This window comes from Lissotriton vulgaris, chromosome 4_1 (assembly GCF_964263255.1).
Source record: "Lissotriton vulgaris chromosome 4_1, aLisVul1.2, whole genome shotgun sequence".
Classification (NCBI taxonomy): domain Eukaryota; kingdom Metazoa; phylum Chordata; class Amphibia; order Caudata; family Salamandridae; genus Lissotriton; species Lissotriton vulgaris.
Window position 1 is genome coordinate 762,637,073 of NC_141691.1, and position 20,259 is coordinate 762,657,331.

Consider the following 20,259-nt stretch of genomic DNA (forward strand, 5'->3'; position numbering starts at 1 on the left):
CTTTCCAGAGCCTAGAGGGCTCTCATGGTTTGCACAAGTTATTGAAATGGCTACTGAGAGCCCCCTGCTACAGTTTACCTCCTACAGCTTCCCAGCAAGTAGTGGGCAGGTGGACCGTTTAGGCACATTTCCAGAGAGAGTCCCTGGGAGGGACAGAAGTGGCACAGCGGTGCCAGGCCTTCCACAGCTGTGCAGCACTTAGTGCCAGCTGCAGCGTTTAGGCCCTGTTCATTGTCCTCAGCTGCCCAGCAAGTCGTGCGCAGATGGCACACCCCTGACTGGCGCTACAATGGCAGCGCGCCCTGACATTTGAGACACAGGGCATTTGAGCCCCTTCTTGAGATGGCAAGTTGGCCAGGGGGCTGGTTTATGGATAGGGCGCAAGGCCCTAAATGTGATTTATGTGCTCTAAATGTGGCGCCAGGTGACTGCCTACTTTATTTATACTGGTTAGGCCTAATGTGATTTATGCGTAATGTGCCATGCCATTATGCCTGTGATACCTCTAAATGTGTTTTCATGCTTAGGAGGTTGTTTTGCCTAGTATAGTTTATACTAGTGAGTTTGTGTGTCTCTGTGTGATCTATGCCTATGGTGATTAGAATTGCGTAGTGTGTACCTACCTTTTACCATCGTTACTGGTGGTGTTCTACAATTGGTATTTTGTGCTAATTCTACTACGTGCTGATCCTGACAGTGGCCACGTGGCCTTGCCTGTGTAAATAATCCCTTGTGTATATTGCCCGTGCCAGTTGGCACAATGTATATTGCGTGATTAATATCGGATGTGTTTTGGAGAATACAAAAGTTATTTTTATATAACTTTGTGTGGAGTTCCTTTTGTGGTGTGCCTGGGAAGTTGTTGCTGTGTGCGTGCACAAATGCTTTACACATTGCCTCCGGGATAAGCCTGTCTGCTCGGACCAAGCTACCAAGGGGGAGAGCAGGGGTTATCTTTGGCATGTAAATCCCTTGCCCTGACTAGAGTGGTGGTTTCTGCCTTGCTTTGGCGCAAGCCTTAGCCAACCAGAAATCCCAGTTCTAACAGTGGCTAGATCGACAGAGAAGCTTTTGTGTAGCACTGATGAGAAGAGCTAATGTTACTGGGCAAGGGACAGGTTCCCTACATTGAGGCTCTGTCAATGAACGCACATTATCAGAGTGTAATAAGGAATAGTACATTCACTAGGGAAATAAGGATTCCAACGCAACCTTAAATGTAGATTTTGTCTCTAGAAGACCATAGTGTCAACTGGTTGGTTAAGTTTTTTGGGCAGGGTTCAGATTAGGCCTGGCCAGTAAATTCCGTTCAGCTCGCGGAATTTGGGTAATTTCGCGTTCCACGGAGAACGCAAAATTGCTGAAAATTCTGCATTCCACAACTTTGCAAAATTTTTTGCTTGTTTGCGTTCTCAAAATGTGTGTTCGAGATATTTCCCCCTGAGCATGCAAACAGCAATTGCGAACAGGAAAAAAGCATTGCGAACAAGTAATTCCCTGTGTTTGCGGAATTTCTGCGTGTTTGCAGAGATTTTTTACAGTTTCGCTGAGGTTTGTGTAACCCGATTATGCAAATTCCACCCACCCCTAGTTCAGATAGATTTACCTAACACACACAAAAAGGTTAAAAGAAATTTTTTTTGATCAGCCTCCTCACCAACTGGTGTGTTTGGGTGAACTCCCTTCAGTCATTCTTTGTGTAAGTTCTGCACATTTTTTATCCACCCATGTCATTTCACAGATATTTGAATCTTCCACCTTACAAATTTCATACATCATCTTGCCTGGCTAACAAAGGAGTACCTCATACATCACAGAACTTTGCAATTGCATTGTCATCTAAGATGGTGACCGCATTAATGTTCAGGACGAACGGCATAAACTTACAATTAGAGAGGAAACCTAAGGTGACCCTCCTCATCTAATATTTCTACCATGTCAACTTCATGCTGCAAGGTCATCTTAGATAAAAGGATTCCACATGGCCATACAATAACAGTGGCAGCTGAATTTCTACTTCTTGGTTACAAAAAACAGAAGAGAGCCGGGTGCCTTTTCAGCCCATGCCATTGTGGTTGGATCTTCTTGATTAACAATAACCTTCAACACACAAATAGAGTTGTTTGATGTACAGATAAATACTTTGAAGATACAATTGCCTAGTTGCACTATAAACATGAGGGTGTCTTTACCCACTTCTTTAGAACCGCAATAAAGACTACTGCCTCCATAAGTCAGCATTGTCATATTTTTTTCTGAATGGAAGCAAAAATAATTACAGTAGGAAGAGTCACTTTGGAACTTTAAATGTTGAAGCTGCATGCTATATACAATCTGCCACCCTTATAACAAAAGTGCAGTTAGGTTATTTTTATTTTAACCATTATTCCATTCAACAAACCAATAAAAAGAGACATTTAAAAAGGGTTTCCTGTGTTAGCTTAAGATTTAGAGAGTAGTGGTGGACATCTATGAGGCCTTTAGGAATGCCCTACGATATTGCGGCCTGGTAGAGCAAAGGCTTATATCTCACTCAAAAGAGACATCTAGTAATTGCCTGTAGTATTGTACTTTTGTGAAGACTATTTCTAGGAAATTCACCTTTTTTGTATTGTCACCCCAGATTTTCCACCTTAGCCAAAGCCTATATTTATGCTGGCTTTAGAACTCTGTGCATTTGCTAACCAACTGTAGAGTGTCTGTGCTCCCCATTTATAAATTGGTAAATTTCCTAACTCCTAATTGATATATGTAACTTGACAAAAAATCCGTAGTATACAATGTAGAAAGCCTACCCAAAGCCTGGCAATGCCACTAGTGGGCTGCAGCACATTGTGCCACCTACTACAGTTGCAGTGCAAACATGGCATTAGGCTTATTCTGTACAGCTGCAGAGACAACTGTCAAATTTAACCTTTTGACATTTAAAAGGAAGGGTTTTCATAATAATCAGCAACTCACTCCTATGTAAGCCTTGCAGCTCACAACACAGGTTTCATGGTACCAGGGGCACAAGACAGGGGTGCCCTTGTTCACCTTTATTGTTTGCAATGTATATAGACCCTCTAATATACAAATTAGAACAAAATGCAAGAATTGAACCACTACTTTCTAAGAGGGGAGATATAAAGGTTCTTGCATATGCAGACGACATAGCGGTTATAACACCCAACCCAATGGATGCGATAAGGGAAATAGAATCAGAGGCAGAGCTGTTTGGGCGAATAGCGGGTTATGCATTGAACAAAAATAAGACACAAATTATTAAAAACGCACACACAGATTGCACAGATACACGGGTGGTTAATGAAGGTAAATACTTGGGTATTATTATCACAGCAGATTTAGGAAAGTTGGTGGAAATCAATATCACTCCTATTCTCATAAAAACGAAAAAAGACCTGGATAGGATACACAATCTGCATATGACAATTGTTGGGAGGGTTAACTATGTGAAAATGAACCTGCTCCCCAAAGTGCTATACTTGTTTAGAACAATTCCGCTGTTTTTTAATTTGATATGGTTTAAGAACTTAGAGAATATGGTAAATCGCTTCGTATGGGCACAAGGGAAGACAAGGAGGGCACTGAAATATATGTCACTACCTTATGATAAGGGAGGATGGTCTCTACCAGACCTCAGGATGTATTATTGGGCAGCGGCTCTGCAACAAATGACCTGTTTATTGGGAGGGATCGAAGGAGAGGAGGATTTACATAAAGGGTCTTTAGAAGTGTATGGCTTAATTTTGGGAGATGAAGCTAATAATGCTTTTCTGAGATATACGGAGCCAAGCTACTTCAAGCGAACTAGGTTTAAGACACTGGAAGCCGCCAATAAGATCTGGAAGGCATTTAAGAAGAGTTTTGGTCTGGGTAGACTCCATGGATATACGAGACTAGTAGGGGACACAACACTACCCTCGGATATTTTCTCGGATGTAATCTTTAAAGAATGGGTTAGACAAGGAATTAGAAACATGGGAGACTTGATGGGGGAATTAGGGGTACGGCAATTTGCAGAGCTCCAACAGGAATTTGGGGTTAGTAATAGGTCTTTTCAAGTACTTACAGATAAGAAGTTTTCTAGGTAATAAACGTGGCGGTCAGGCGGGATTTAAGGAGAATTCAATACTACAGATGATGGAAGCAGAGCGGCCATGTACAATTAAACGGCTGTATGCAGCATTAATAGATCATAGAGGGGACGACTTAGGGAAGTATGAGACCAAATGGATGGAGGCACTAGGAATTTCTGAAGGGACATTTACAAAATCACTAACCTTGGGGCATGAGGTACTATGTCTGGCATCACTAAAAGCACAACATTACAAAACTTTGTTTAGACTTTACTATACCCCAGCTAGGATCACTCAGTGGGGAGGAATACAGGGGGTGAGGTGCCCGCGATGCGATAGTTCAGAGGCAGACATAATCCACATGTTCGCAGGGTGTCCAATCCTCTCATCACTCATAAACAGTATTGAAATGTTCTGTGATAAATCATTGGCTTTCAAAGTGAAATTGACACCTGATGTAATAATGTTAGGCCTCGAGGCACCCAATATAGAACAACATAGTGCAGGTGGTTTCATATTTGTGGCAATGGCCGTACTACGTCTTTGCATAGCGTCTGTATGGAAAGATAAATTGGCTCCCTCCTTCCAGCAGTGGTTGGCTAAGCTATTGTATATGCACAACCTTGAGAGGGCTATTTATGCTAGAAAGGGGAAAAAAGGGAGGGCACTGGGGCTACAGCTGTGGAAGCCGATATCCGATTGGAAAGACAGGATGTTAAATGTATAAGGGGGTGACACAAGGTAGTAGGCTCTGAAGAAGCGAATGTCAAGTTTTTTTTTTTTTTTCTTCTTTCCCTCCTACTTTAAATACTTAAAGTTTTAGTTGGTAGTCTTAAATTAGGATTTCTTTGCTGATTCTGTTATTTTATATCGTATTCTGTAAGAAATGTTATTACTGCAATATGTATCATCTGTAAATAAGTAATGAGAAATGAAAAATTTGTTATGGCGCGGGGTGGGGGGGGGGAAACTGTTGTAAAATGTCAATAAAAATTAAAAAAATAAAATAAATAAATAAAAATGCCCTTACAATGAGTAGCACCAAAAAACTATTTTCACTGCAGGAATGCTGCCTCAGAAAAATAATGATATTGGATATTAAAGCCTAATACTGTTAATTCAGCAAAGAGACTAGCTAGAAAATAATTAAACAATTATTTTTGATAGAACTTCATTTGACAGCACAGTGTGAAAAGCTGCTTGACAGGTTTGTTGAGCCTTATGTAACGCTTGGGGAACTCTTGAATGGAAAACAGGATGTCAAGACAATTCTTGTGTATTATCGGTCTTAGGGCATATGCAGAGCCCTCGGCACCACCAGATTTCTGCCTCTAGGTTTTCTGTGGTAACAGTGCCCCTCTCAATTTAAATTGTAGTGTCTGATGTGGAAGGGTCCGCAGAATACTATAGTACACTCCTCACTCAGAGAAGTTTAGTGCGGCTGAAGGCCTTAGGCATTTTGGTTTTGCCCTGAGGCATTGCATTTTCAGCCTCAATGCAGAAAGGCAGACAGGGACTACTGCAAAAATAGGCAGGTCAGGGGCTAGGAACCTTTACCCCATTGAATAGGGTGGGGCCGTGAGACACCCCCACCCACTTACTAGTTCCAGGCATCAATGTGGCGCCTCCAGGTACCCACTTCAGGAGCTTTTCTGGAACTGCTGGTCCGGATCAGGAAGGTCTGGAAGATTAGAAGAGGACTGGATCTGTGGTGTCCGCCAAGAGGGGGCGCTAAAGGACGGTACCTGCTCATTCTTGTACGCAGCACAAGGAAGTGGCCTCCAAGGGTGAGGTGGCTGACACTAAGATTTCAGGATGAGACTGGAGGTAATCTGGGAGGGATAATCCTTTTAAGCCCTTCCATAAAGGCTTTAATGACAGGGACTCTGAATGGTTCTGTTTCTTAGTGTTGAGTGAGAAGACTCAGCCTGTTGAGAGGGTTCTAGTGAGGGCCTATAGGCACCCTGAGGAGAGTTGTGAACCATGGCTTCCTGGCCCACATGGGAGCTGCTGGGAGGACAGTGACAGATTTGCCAAAACATCCGAATCACAAATCGTGAGATAGGCAGAAAAGCATAAGCAAATATCCCTGATCAGATCATCCATAGTGCATTGCCCATTGACTGTGGGCATAGAAACCTGGAGGCAATTGCGAACAGATCTATGTTGGGAAAACCCCCAATGTTGGAAGCGGATGAGCAGGACTTTGGGGTGGAGTTGCCACTTGCAGACTTGTTGCCGTATTGTGCTTACAGGACTGCAAAGTTGTTGTACGATCCCAAAAGCTACTCCACGAGCTGGTGCAGTCTGTGGTGGATTGCTCAATGCCAAATGCCTTGCCCTAACACTGAGAGCTGGTGAGATGTGTGTACCTACCTGTTGCCGCAGGTAATACATGGCAGTCAAATTGCCTAATATGACCGGGACCATTGTGTGATGTATGTGGCAGAAGGCGGACTTCAGAGTAAATTGAACTGCCAACAACTCCAGATTGTTTGTGTGAAGGTCTGTTGAAGGAGTATCCACAGACCCTGAACAGTCATGTCCTGAAGATGCACCACCAGCCCGTGAGATAGGCGTTCATGGTGATGCTCTCCTAGGGGACTGGTCTACAAAAGGCCTGCCACACAACAGACTACTGCTGACCCACAACTGCAGAGAGCGATGGGTGCTGACTTTTTAAAAAACAAATTTTATTGACAACACGAGAAAATACATTTGTAAGATTTACATAATACATTTTATCAAAAGAAAAATTGAAAACAAGAAAAGTAAAATAATTGCAGATCAATACACATATAAAGTTTAGCCAGGTGGAAAAAGGACAATAAGTTATTAAGCAGCATAAATCAGAGGAGACAAAACAACATTTTAGCATTTACATTCGTAGAACAGCAGAGATATTTAAACAAAAGTTCCCAAACTCTATCCAATGTCATCAGTGATCTAACTCCTCTTATTTTAGCTAATGCGGACTCCATAGCAGAAGTTTCTTTAACCAGGGACCACCATTCCATGATGTGAGGTAGTTTTGGGGAAATCCATGCCCTGGCAACAGTCAGTCTAGCACACGAGAGTAAAATAGTTAATAAGTCTTTCTGTGGGCTATTCAGCGGTTGTATACATAAAAGTACAATTGTTACAGTAAAGGGAGAAAATCTAACAAGTTTTTGGTTCAAAACACTGTCCAGTCCAGACCAAAACTCAGTCAGTGCTGGGCATGAAAAAAGCATATGTTCTAGATCAGCCGCGATTAGATCACATTTGGGGCATTTAGACTGGTCATTTGTAGGGCTATTTAGGGAGCATTTTGAAATTCTTTCTGGTGTATAATATAAAAGACCTATTGCTTTATATTGTTCTAGCCTTAAGTTAGAGGACTGTACTAGGTTATTGATGCTACAGAGAGAAGCAGAGATCTTGTAGCAGTTATGTTATTACCCAATTTTGTGCTTCACTTCATAGCAAGTTTCACACAATGATCCGCCTTATAAGAATGAAGGCATTTGTAGCCCTCATTGATAGAGGATTTAGTCTTTACTGAGTAAAAGCAATTCCAGATATCTGAATCGGAAATGTCCCTCATTCAGCTTGTGCATAAAAAAAAAAAAAGCAGATTTTCATATACTTAAACCGCATGGTTTCAGTCAGTTTATAAAGAATTTGGAGTGCTTCAAAATCCATAAAATCATCAGTACCATAAAGGTCCCTAAAGTTTTAATTCCAGAAATGGCCCATGCATTGCCCACTCCATCATTGAAGATTCCAGGAAGTCCCGGATTACCCCACAAAGGTAGTTCAGAATGAAAAAAAGATGTTTTACACATAGTTAAAATAGAAAACCAAAATTCTAACAATCTCCCTTGCGGTCTTAAACTTTACCCTTTTGAAATAATTAGGGTTGTTAACTCTCGCTAAGAACTGATTAGAGTCCGCAACCAGCATGAACTGATAAAAGTAGTATTGATTGTTTGGATTAAATAAACTACGGCGGCGACCAAAAAAAGTTGCAAAAAAAAAAAAAAGGGAATGTTCAGCAAGCCTTTATTAAATGCAAGCTTGAGTAAAGCAATTGATCGGCGTGCTTTTTTATATCCCCAGATAAAGCCACTAAAGATCCAATCTAGTTTTAAAAAAAAAGAATTAACACAGTGGAATTGACCTAAATAAATAAAGACATTTTGGCAATACCTTCATTTTGATGAAATTAATTCGCCCGAAAATACTTAGTGGGACCTTGTGCCACTTTTTCAATATAACAGACACTTCTTTTAATAGAGCCTCATAATAGAGTATGATTATTTCACTTATTTTAGATGAAATTCTGAAACCCAGATATGTAGCTGCCCTGCATACCCCTTGTACTGAAGCCTGGGGTTTATAATTCACTTTTATCTGCGTTTTATTTATGTTTAATTTTTATCCAGAAATTGCCCCAAAACTATTGGCTTCCTCAGTTATCCAGTGTAGAGCTTCAATAACATCTGTAGAATATATGGTGATATCGTCAGCGTAAGCTGTAATTTTTAAAGAATGAAGGCCGAAATGAAAAGGAACGATTCGAGGTCGAGTCTGTAGTGCATTGATAAATGGTTCTTTAAAGAGTGCAAACAGCAAGGGTGACAAAGGGCACCCTTGCAGAGTGCCCCTAGATATTGTAAAATTAGAAGATGTCATACCAGCATAGCTAATTTTAGCAGTTGGGTGACCATATAAAGCCTGCATCCACCTGAAATTGTGGTCTTTAAAACCGAAAGTTGTCATTACGGCCCAGAGATAATTCCACCCCACTCGGTCAAAAGCTTTTTCAGCGTCCAGCAATACCATACCGAGTAGGGTGGAGTCAATCTCAGCTACATCAAATGCGGTTATAGCCATATTTACATGGGCTGTTGTGTCCCTACCCATGAGAAATCCATGCTATTGAGGATTAACTAATTTTGGCATGAGAGGAGTCAATCGTGTGGCAAGGACTTTAGCAAACACTTTTGCATCTGTGTTAATGAGTGAGATGGGTCTGTATGACCCACACTCATTAGCAGGTTTATTCTTTTTTAGAAAAAAAAACTATCTTTGCGATGTTCCACGAATTAGGAGCCTTTCCGCTCTGACCAATTGAGTTAATTAACTGACAAAAGAGGGGGAGTAATTCATCAGTACAAATTTTGTATAATTCTACTGGTGGCATGTCCTCCCCAGCAGCCTTGCCTGATGACAGAGAAACAATTGCAAGTCTTGTTTCTGTCAGTGATGTTAGTTAATTGATCAATTCCTTCCATTTCTCTGCTCTTTATCATATTAGTATCAAAATACATTTGTATGCTAGTCATGGTAGGATGATTTTCTGGAGTATACAGAGTTCTATAATAATTAACAAATTGCTCCATTATCTGTGCAGGCTGGTTATAAATAATGTTGTTAGGTCCCTTTATTGTCTTAATTAATGTTTTGGCCTTATCAGAGACTTTATATGGTGACATTTTTCCAATTTTATCACTACTCTCATATTGAGACAGTTGATATTTGTGTAGTTGAACACTGCTTTTCTCTCTGAGAGTGGCTTTCATAGCAGACCTAAGATTCACTGATTTATATCCCAGTTCAACAGTATTTTGGGAACCTTGACTCAAGGCTTCTGCCAATTGATTTTCCAGTGACAGTATATTAGTGGCCATAGTTGTAGTTGCTTTTCTAGACTCTGAATTCTGTCTCCAGACAAACTGTTGCACAAATCCCCTTATACTAGCCTTACAGGCATCCCAAACAACAGTGGATAAAGTGGAGTTAAGATTCAATTTGATAAACTCTATGATGTGTTCCTTGAGTTGTAATATGAATCTAATAATAAATACCTAGGAAATGAAAATAGCCATGTTTTATTTGTGAAGTATTGAAAACAAGAAGAATAGGATTATGGTCTGAAGTGACCCATGGGCATATCTCTATGGTACTAGGATCTAAAATCCTATCCGAGACCCAAGCCATATCTATACGTGAGCATAGCTTATGTGGTGCAGAGTAATAGGTATATCCCGCCCCTTTAGGATATTTAATTCGCCAGGCATCCTTTATGTTGTGTACGGGCCCTACTTCTAGAATAGCAGCTAGTGTCTTGCGCATCCATTGAAAAGCTCCCCGCCTGGTGGTATACAATTCATAATACAAATAAAATCTCCCGTAATTATAAGCTCTCCTTCCCATTCCAACAGTTCAATATTTAGCCGATCAAAAGTAGAAGGATCATCAATATTTGAGCCATATATGACACAGAATACATATTTATAATTTTCTAATACTAGTTGAGCAATGGCCCATCTGCCACCCTTATCCAGAGCGGCTTTAACAACCTCCAATCTTAATTGCATCTGTTTTAGAATGGCGATCCCCTCTGACTGAAACATTTAGCGATGAGCAGGCTATTACATCATAACCCAGTTGCCCTAGTAGCTTCCTGTCTTTATGAGCGATATGGGTCTCTGATTGTAATACTAGATGGGAGTTATACATTCTAAGCTCCTCCTGAACTAGTCGCCTCTTATTCCTACTACTGAGGCCTGCAACGTTCCAGGCTAAACATCTGTGTCGATACATTTCTCCGATATACTGTCCCTTTCCATTCTGACCATAAAGGTTATTGTTTCCCTATTGTCACATTCAACAAATCTCAATCTCGTGGTGGTATTTTTTTAAATGTTACCCCCCTCCCACAACCAGCCAACCCTACACCCACCCATTCCACCCCGTTTTTGTTCCTTAGGGGAAAACACCCCTCTATATCCTGCTGCCGCTGTTTGGGCAGCCTTCCGCTCGGCTTTGAGCGATGGGTACCAACAGATAGGTGAGTTTTGAGAGGTTGCAATGACTGTCTTGTAGTAATCATTATGTGTATGGGCAGTGCTGTTAGTGAGTGGGCTCCACATTATCTGTGGTAGTGTCTTTTTCGGTCGGCTGCTTTCTTTTGCGGCTACCTATCACTGTACTTGTAGTGCTATTCAGGGCAATGCCTTTAGACTTGGGTCTTTTTCCGGTCGACAGCATTCTTTTGCTGTGACATATCAAAGTACTCGTAGTCCTATTCACAGTATCAGTTACGGGGAAACATATGGTCGCCACTGGCATGGTTATCACCTCAGTTCTCCCTCCCAGGGTTATTTATCTACCTCAAGCAATCTGTGTTGATCCAGTGACTGGGTTAGTTTATGGCAGGGCAGTTAGGAATCTAATCACACGTCCATTGGGTTTGTTTGTGTATAGCGATTGGGCTGGACACAGAGTAATTGTGCGCTAACTGTGTCCTTTTTTCTACACATCAGAGCGGGGCCTCAATTTCCCGAGCGGTTGCCGGGCGAGGTGAGGTTTTCACCCACACAAAGCTGGGTGAGTATCACTAGGAGGAAATGCCTCTCTGTGATGAAGCTAATATGCTTATTTGTTATGAGGAACGCAATTTGTTCTCGCAGGTGTGTTCTGTCTTGATGGCGTCTGTGGGGTTATGTGGACTCTTGTGTGTAAATGAATACATGGTATTTTCGGTTTTCTTGACAGGAAGAAGATTCCTTTCCTGTCTTCAGTGGACATTGGGGTTCCAAGTTCCGGGGAGATACAGGACTTCCTTAAGTACATTGCACGCTATTGATGTAACTAATTTTCTTCTACATTTGTACACTCCTCACACCGTGTTGCAGTAGCCTATCATCTTTACGGTCCTGATGAAAGCTGGAGTAATACTCCATCTAGCTGAAACTAGTCGACCACCCTGCACAGCGCCATAATGTAGTCTTACTTACCCACTACTAGGCGCGTTCTTAATCTTGACACCTACACTATTTTCTATAAGCAATTCCCTTAGTCTAGGTAGTCAATTTTAGCAAGCACTTTTTCTATAGCACTGCACTCTCTGTACTATACTTTGAGCAAGACTGTGGCTAAATGCGCCGCTTTCCACTTCCGCACCATCACTCGATGGTAAAGGCGGTGCATGGAGCGACTGCCTATTCCCATATGATGATATGCCGCCACAAGGGTGGTCTGATGGGATTTTCCTAGCCCAATGAGACTCATTACTCTTTTCTACACATGCACCCGTGTGATCCTCGTTCACCACTTAGGACAGCACACCACTTTGGACCTGGTCTTCTCTTTCTGCGTTTTTTACCTTGATTATAGGGGCATGAGTTGACCGGTCGATAAATTATTTCCCCTTTTGACCCTCGGCACATTTGTTTTTGCAGCTTCCTCAGTATCCCCATATCTTCCCCGGAACTTGGAATGGTTTCCCCTTATAGGCACCCCCTCAAATAGACCCAGGAGGCTTGTCGCTGGTGCTGCTGCCTCTGATAAGAGGTAGAGGCCTCTGGGGAGGTGGCTTAGGCACTGTCACAGAATTGTGAGTGATGAAAAGTTACATGGGATGATGGAGACTGGATAGCTCCCATTGTTTTGGCTGCGTCTGCGTCTTTTTTGATTTTTTTCTAGCGTACGATAAGCTTGAGGCCCAAAGATGTATTTCCCATCAAAGGTCATGTTGATCAGATGCTGCTGTACTTCTGGCTTGAAGCCAAAGACACAGAGCCAAGTGTGTTTTTAGATCAGAACACTGGAGTTAAGGCCTCTGGCAGAGGCGTCAGCCACGTCAAGAGCACACATGATGGTGGTGTTGGAGAATCTTCGCCATTCCCCTATCATTTCCTGTGTTTGTTTTTTATATTGTACAAGGAGATCCTATACTAGGCCACTCCTTTTGTCTCAATGGCCATGGCAATATCTGGACAACAACCCTACGGAGTTGGCGATCTGCCAATTGTGTGGTAACTGTTTCCTTGCTGCTTCAATTTAATTTTCTTGCTTTATTTGGCGACAGGGGTTCCCCAGTGCCCTGTGTATTTGCCAGTTTATGGGTGAAGTGCACCATCAGTGGGTCTGGCGGGAGCCCCCTGCTAATGTAGGGTGGGACAAGAATGAGGGCTTGTGAGTAAAAAAAAAAAAAAAAGAAATACACCTTTGGGTGACTATCCTAGTCTTGGTTGGGTTTTTAAAGCCATACAGTGTAGGCTTAAACACCCCCTTAAGCATGGGAAAAAACTGTATGGAATGCAGTTAATGTGAGAGAGTCTCTACTAGGAAGTCATCCTCCTCTGCAATGGAGTGTAGGCCTACCTTGTGAAACATGGCCGCCTGTAAAATATATTGTAGTAAGAGATGGTGTTGTCTGGAAGAAAGGCTTGGCAGTGTAGAGATCGAAGTTGTTGTGGAAGAGGTGTGCCGCAGAGGCCAGGGCGACTGACTCTGGAACACGGGTGCTCATGGTTTGATCACTGGCGGCAGATCAGTCCAGCACCATGTGAATCTGGACAATAGCTCGACTAATCCTCCCGATGGCCCCCAGCGCCTTGACACCTTCGGGTAAGTGTTTGCGCTTTACAAATACTGGACATTTACATTTGTCACCTGTTGGGACGACCCCATACTCCTGAGAATCTGGGTCATAGGGAACATTGTGAGGTTTCTAGTGCTGAGGACTCCCCTCCCTATATGAAGAATGTGTAGAGCCATACCGAGGAGGAGGCTGATGTATCGGTGGTGGTGAGGGGGAGGTAGAGATGGGTGATAGGGAGAAGGAGGTCATTAGGGCAGGGAACTGGTGCCCAAGTCTTGAAGCATCTTCAGCATTGGAGGGGGCTCCAATGCTATCCGCTCCTTAAAAACCAGCTTCCTCTTGTGAGGAAGTGTCTCCTGCATCTTTGCTGTGATTTTAACCACATGAACAGTCTTCCCTATCGAACGTCCAGCTCCTTCTGAAAGTGTTAAAGAATTGGCAGCTCCCGATCCTCAAAGTCTGCAGTAGGTTGTAGACAGGGCGTCGAATTATGTTTCAGCTTTGAGGCTGTTCGACATTGACTGAAGTTTTGACTCTCAGGTGCCCATAGGTGACGGAGCTAAGACCCCAGAAGTTGTTGAGGGAGCTGTCGGCATGGATGTGGGCAGTGTTTCAGGCTGCTGGCTCAGCACCAGGTGTAGAGTTGTATCTGAAGTCATAGATCAGTGCTGCTTATTGCTGGGAAGCAGTGGCAGCACAGAAGACTGGCCCTGGTGGGGCGGTGAGTGAGTTAATGGTGAAAACACATACTTACTGTTGTCATCTTCGGACGCTGGCCTGGCGTGGGCTGCAGGTCTGGGATCTCAGCGTCAGAAGGTGAAATCGGGTTCTGGACTAAAGGCTGCAGCTTCTTCCACTTCTTCTCAGACGTCTTCCCTAATGATGTTGGGAATATCACCATCTTGGTACAGTTCCATTATGCAGCAAACATTCCTATGATACTGATGGTCCTTTTGGAGTGGAAGGCGAAGCAGGCACAATAGGAGTACTTGTTATGCTCCTGTGGCAGGAAGAGGTTATAAGCTGCATGTTGATTTGCCCACACGTACTTAGAAAGGCACTGTGAACAGTGGCGAAAGGGCGTTTTTGCCATTACTTTGATTGCATTCTCGAGAGCATGATCCAATTGAATTTGCCCAAGAGGTGCAAAGGCACGAGCAGGGTGTTGACGAAACCAAAGACGCAGATGCATTTGAGGAACCGCCGCAAAGGTGGTGAAAACTCTGTGCAAAGACTGATTGTCCAAAGGTGTTGGGAGTGGAAGACTCAAGAGGCCCTGATGAAGAGCTCCACATGGCATCAAATCAGAGGCTAGGCGGAGCATGTCCAACGTCGATAGCATAGGAAAACAATCTGACTATGGAGTCGATGCCCATGCACATTACCAGACTCAGGAAGAATCACTATACCGCATGACTCAAAAGATTTTTTTTCGAAGAGAAACAAGTTGTACACGTCCAATCCAAAAACTAGATGGCATGGGCATTCAGAGCATGCATATCTACAGCTCTACATGCCATGAACATGTGTTTTCAAGTTACAAGCTTCCTATCAACAATAAGTTAAGTGCCAAATGGATGTTAATTGCGCATGGAAAAAAGAGATAAGACAAAAGTGAGGCATGGATATTCACAATAAGACAGTTTTCTTAGGATTCGTATCTAATCTGATTACATTTGAAATTAACGCCAAGTGCTAGCTGTGTTGGTGACTGTGTTCACCAACCGGTGAGTTGCATTCGCTGAGAAGATACTTGCAAGTAAACATAGCTTGTGCGAATCAATTAACATTTGGTTGTAAGCTAATGGACATTTACGTTTATGGCCCCATTGTTTTCCAATGAGAAAATTCAACTAAAGTTCGTCTGAGTGACGGACTGACAGGCTACATTATTAGGAACAGAACAATTCTGGTTAAGAGTTTTTCACTAGTTTGGATATATGATGCAAATGTGGACCATATATTATCCTCGCAAAATTTAACAGTGTCCACACTTCTTCATTTTCACCATGGAGTCTGCATTTCAAGTCTGGTGCAAAACAGACTCCACTCCAATGCATAGCTAAGCAGCTCTGGAAAACTAGAATAAACAGCAGGTTACACCATGTACCTGAAATGTTCCAGATAAAAGGGAAAAAATGATGTCTCTGTAAATATACGATTCTTGAACGGTTAGTACAGGCCCATCAGTCTGAGCACAGAAGTGGGGTCTGTCATTCAAAATGACATCACCAATGTTCACATTTCTACCGATATATGGAAATGGATTCAAGTGCGAGGGTTGGTAGAAGCGGTTTTAAACAGACTAGAGAATGCCCCCTCCTGCAAGATTAAAGACGCGTGTAAGTGCATCAAAAGGGTTACAGGTTTCCAGCTTTGGAGATCACTCATCTAGGCAAAAATGAAGCGGAGGACTCGAGATTGTAAATGATATAGAGGAATAGGAGATATATCGCTCAGCTAGAAATTTAAGGGAACTCATTGCAAGTAAAAGATAGCACACCCCTTTTCCAGTTCCTTAACTTGTACCACATTTTAAAAACGTGTGCAGCTTGATTTAAAAAGAAAAAAAACATAAATAAATCCCATTTGTGAAATGTAACTTTTCATTTGAAAGAACTGATTATTATGGACTTCAGCTCAAAACAGACTCCGCAGACCTTCAGGGAAATAATCGCAGCGTGCACCAATTCTGAAGATAATATGTGGGTGATCAGGAGGTGCTCACCTTCAGTTTTTTCTTCTACCCAGTTATTAATTCGTCCTCTGGCTCCTTCATATTCCTGTTGGAAGTCAACTTGCTCTACCTCGGACAGGTAGTATTTATTGCAAGAATCCAGAAATCCCTGAAAAAAGGAGTAAGAGGTCAAAGTGAGGGGTTACTAAGACAATCAAAAGTTCAGCATACATGTGGGACATAGTAGCCTCGGTCAAAAATATCAACATTGAGGTAAGTGCAGAAATGAACAAAGATGCAATCCTCTCATGAGAGAAGCCTGCAGAGTGGACAGAAGGTACCAGATAGGGAGTCAGTAAGGTGACGAGAAGAGGCTTTAAGGTGGAAAGTGTGCATGCTTCTTTTCAAGGGCAGAAACGTAAAGGTAGGGAGGTAAAATACCGAGGAAGCAATAGTAAAATCAAAGGTGAGAAGCAGCAAAAGACTGAAGAGACAACTATCAGGATGTGGAAGAGTAGTCATGAGAGATTCGGTGGAGACTTCAGTGTAAAATACACTAGCGTGCGAGTGAAGGGAGAAAACAGCTAGAAGAACATGGTGCTGCAGAGCAGGGCTAGACCTACAGATCTGGCACAACTATAATTGCACTGTCACCAGTAAGTAGGGTATTGCACTAATTGTGACCTGCTATGTGGTACAGAACAAACAGCTTGCCTTGAAGTCAATAAAAGAGGAGTTACTGTAAGGGGACATAATGTATATTATTAGCTGTTAAGAGTGTCAACTAAACGTCTGGAAAGGGAAACGGGGTCCCCCTGGCTGCACGACCTATCCATTTTAAGAAGGACATAGATTGCCACCTCTAAATATTCAGACTGGAGTACGAGTTCAAGAGAGATATGGAGACAATGTTTGGGAATATAAACGAGGAAGCAGAAGAGTTCTTCAGTCACTATTGGTACAAAGTGAACCTCTTTCTGGGTCATCACCTCCGAATGTTTCTTCAAACGAGATTGCCACATTTAACTTTCATATAAAGCACAGTATGTGCAGTATTACACCCATGACATGGAAAGTTAAATGTGAATTGTGAACTGCAGCACATATTGTGCCATCCACTATAGTGGCAATAAATGCATAGCTTCATTCCTACCCTGTGCTGCCTGACGGCAGCACCTTGGAACTTTGTCAAAATCACCCTTTTAACAGGTAGGAAAATTTTATTTAATATAGTTAATATGTCACCCCATAGCATGTGACATTTGATATTTGCTTGTTCTACCAGTGACTAGACACAATGATTTTGTCCCTGGTCAGAAGTAGGTGTGAAATACATGTGATAACTGCCCCCAAAACTGTTTTGCGACTCTAAATCAATACTACTACAATTTGCTTTCTTTTATCAAGCTTTATATACACCAGAAATTACAACCTCGGATGGCAGTATTAAAAGTTATGTAGTGCTTAATATGGTTAAAGCCTTAGAACCAGAACAGTCTGCACAACTAGAGGAAGACATTACAGCAATAGAAATTAGGGATGCTATTAATTCCCTAGCAACAGGGAAAGCAGTAGGGGAGGATTCTTTTACTTTGGAATTATATAAATGCTGTGCCGAGGACTTGACACCATTATTAACTGATGTGATCCGTGCTATAGGTAATGGGCAACAAGCACCCAAATCTTGGAATCCAACTCAAATTATCTTCTTTTTAAAAAAGGTTAAAGTACCTCAAGAGAGGATCATACAGACCAATCTCGCTTATCAACAGCGATGCTAAAATCTTCGCCAAAATATTGGCTACTAGGCTTGCGCCAGTCATGTCTCAGCTGGTCTCTTTTCAGCAACATGGATTTATTCCAAAACGAGACACTACAGCGCATATTACTATGGCCATCTCTGCTTTTGATGCTGCATGGACTCAGTCCGCCCCACTCGGTATGATTCTACTAGATGCAGAAAAAGCATTTGACCGAGTGGGGTGGGGCTTTTTATGGGTAGCTTTACAAGCATTTTGCATTAAAGGCCAATTTTTGAGATGGATTCAATCACTTTATGATAATCCTATGGGCAAAGTATCTTATATGGGAAAATGCTCTCCTATGTTCCCAATTAAGAGGGGGACAAGACAGGGGTGTCCTTTATCACCCCTGCTTTTTGCTTTAGGTATGGAACCTTTTTTAATTGCACTTCAACGTCAGGCCCTAATTAATCCTTTCTTCAATGGCTTAAATAAACTTGACATTACTGTATATGCGGATGACGTAGCAGTGTTCTCCTCAGATGTACCTCAAGCCCTGAAAGGCATCATAATAGAAGCAGGTATATATGGCTCAGTCTCTGGCTATAGACTTAACACCACCAAAACTCAAATTGTTACGAATTACCATCTGCCTGTTCCCACTCCAGGAATTTGCGGTGTCGCAACATATCTTGGTGTCAAAATCTCTTCGGATATTGATTCAATTGTAGCAATAAATTATGAAATACTATTAAAAGAGACTGCTATGCAATTTAAGAAATGGCATAAATTACCACTTAGTATCATTGGCCGAATAAATTTAATTAAAATGAAATTTTTTGCCTAAATACCTATATTTATTCCGAGCAATTCCTCTACGCGTAAACAATTCCTATTTTCTTAGATTAGAGGGAATTATTAGTAGTTTTATATGGGGATATAAAAAAGCCCGACGAGCCGTCTCCTCACTTAAACTCCCCTTTAGTCAAGGAGGACTGGCTCTCCCGGATTTCAAGCTCTATTATTGGTCGGCTTTTTTGATTCGTTTTCGTAGCTTGACAGTTTTTGATAAGCGTTTGCATTTTCATAAATTTTTACTTGGACAAGAAGCTAATATGTTCATTTACAGATTAAATGACCCTAATTATTTCAAAAGGGTTAAATTCAAGACGGTACGAGATACCGTTAATATGTGGCGTTCCATCATGGTTAAATGCAACATTTCTCATTTACATTATAAAACACCTCTGTGGGGTAATCCAGGCTTTCCTTTAATTTTTTTGAAGATTCAACATGCCGATTACTCTTAGACTCTGGTATTAAACTCTTGGGAGATTTATATGATCATCAAGGATTTATGGCGTTTGAAAAAATAAAGCAATGTTATAATTTACCAGAACTGGACAGGTTTAAATATTATCAGATTAAAGACTATTTAGTGAAGAAATTAGAACTCACTATGGTAATAGATTCTGATGTATGGGACTGTATCTATAGAGAATCAGACAAAGCCATGATAAGCATAGGACATAAGATATTTTCTGACTTTAACACTAACGACATCATAAAATTAACTGAGAAATGGAATAGAATATTGGCTTCAAATGTACCATCTGATCTAATTACTTTATCTCTTAAAAGCTTAAATACATCAGTTCATTCTTCTAGTCTTAAACTGCAAATGTTTAAAACTGTATGTCAATTATACCATACCCCCGAGAGAATTCTTAAATGGGCAAAGAATAATAATTATAGTGAACGTACGAAATGCCCTAAAATGTGATCTAAGTGGTGCTTATATTGTTCACATGTTTCTATCTTGGATGGAATACTCAAGGTGGTTTCTGACAGACTTACTCAACCTATTTTTCTTTCACCAATTGATGTGTTGGTGGGTATATGTGGGGTTTTTGGTACATTTAGTGATTTGTTGAACATTTTAGTTACTTGTGCAAGACTTATTATTGTTAGAGCTTGGATTCAGAAAAACCCACCAACTGTTATGGAATGGTGAAGCCTAGTTAAGGAAACATATAATATGGAGATTACCCTTGCTGCTTCAAAGGGCCTTCAGGCTAAACAAAAAAGTGACAATCTGGGGATTATTTATGTCTTAACAATAGTATACTTTACTTACCGATTTTTTCCTTTATTTCTTTTTTTCTGTATGACCTCCTTACTGCTTATGATTTATGGAATGCTTAATGTTTATCCTTTGATTCTACTGAAATCTGTGTAGATTGATTTTGTTTATCATGGCTTTTCTCTTTGTGTTCATTTGATGCAAATAAAAAATTAAAAAAAAAAAAAAACTGCCCCCAAAACAGATCCAATGCCTGGAAGTGGGAATGTATTTCTTCACCTGGCAGGAAGACCACTTGGGGT

General features: G+C 41.5%; 1 protein-coding gene across 2 annotated transcripts in view; it reads right to left on the bottom strand.

Moving 5' to 3' along the window:
• Positions 1-20,259, bottom strand: part of LOC147722552 (serpin B6-like) — a 276,708-nt gene that overhangs the window by 174,454 nt on the left and 81,995 nt on the right. For both annotated transcript variants that reach the window (XM_086965073.1, XM_086965074.1), the window contains exon 4: positions 16,184-16,301. In XM_086965073.1, coding sequence (XP_086821199.1) covers positions 16,184-16,301 — 118 coding nt within the window. The remainder of the gene's footprint in view (positions 1-16,183; positions 16,302-20,259) is intronic.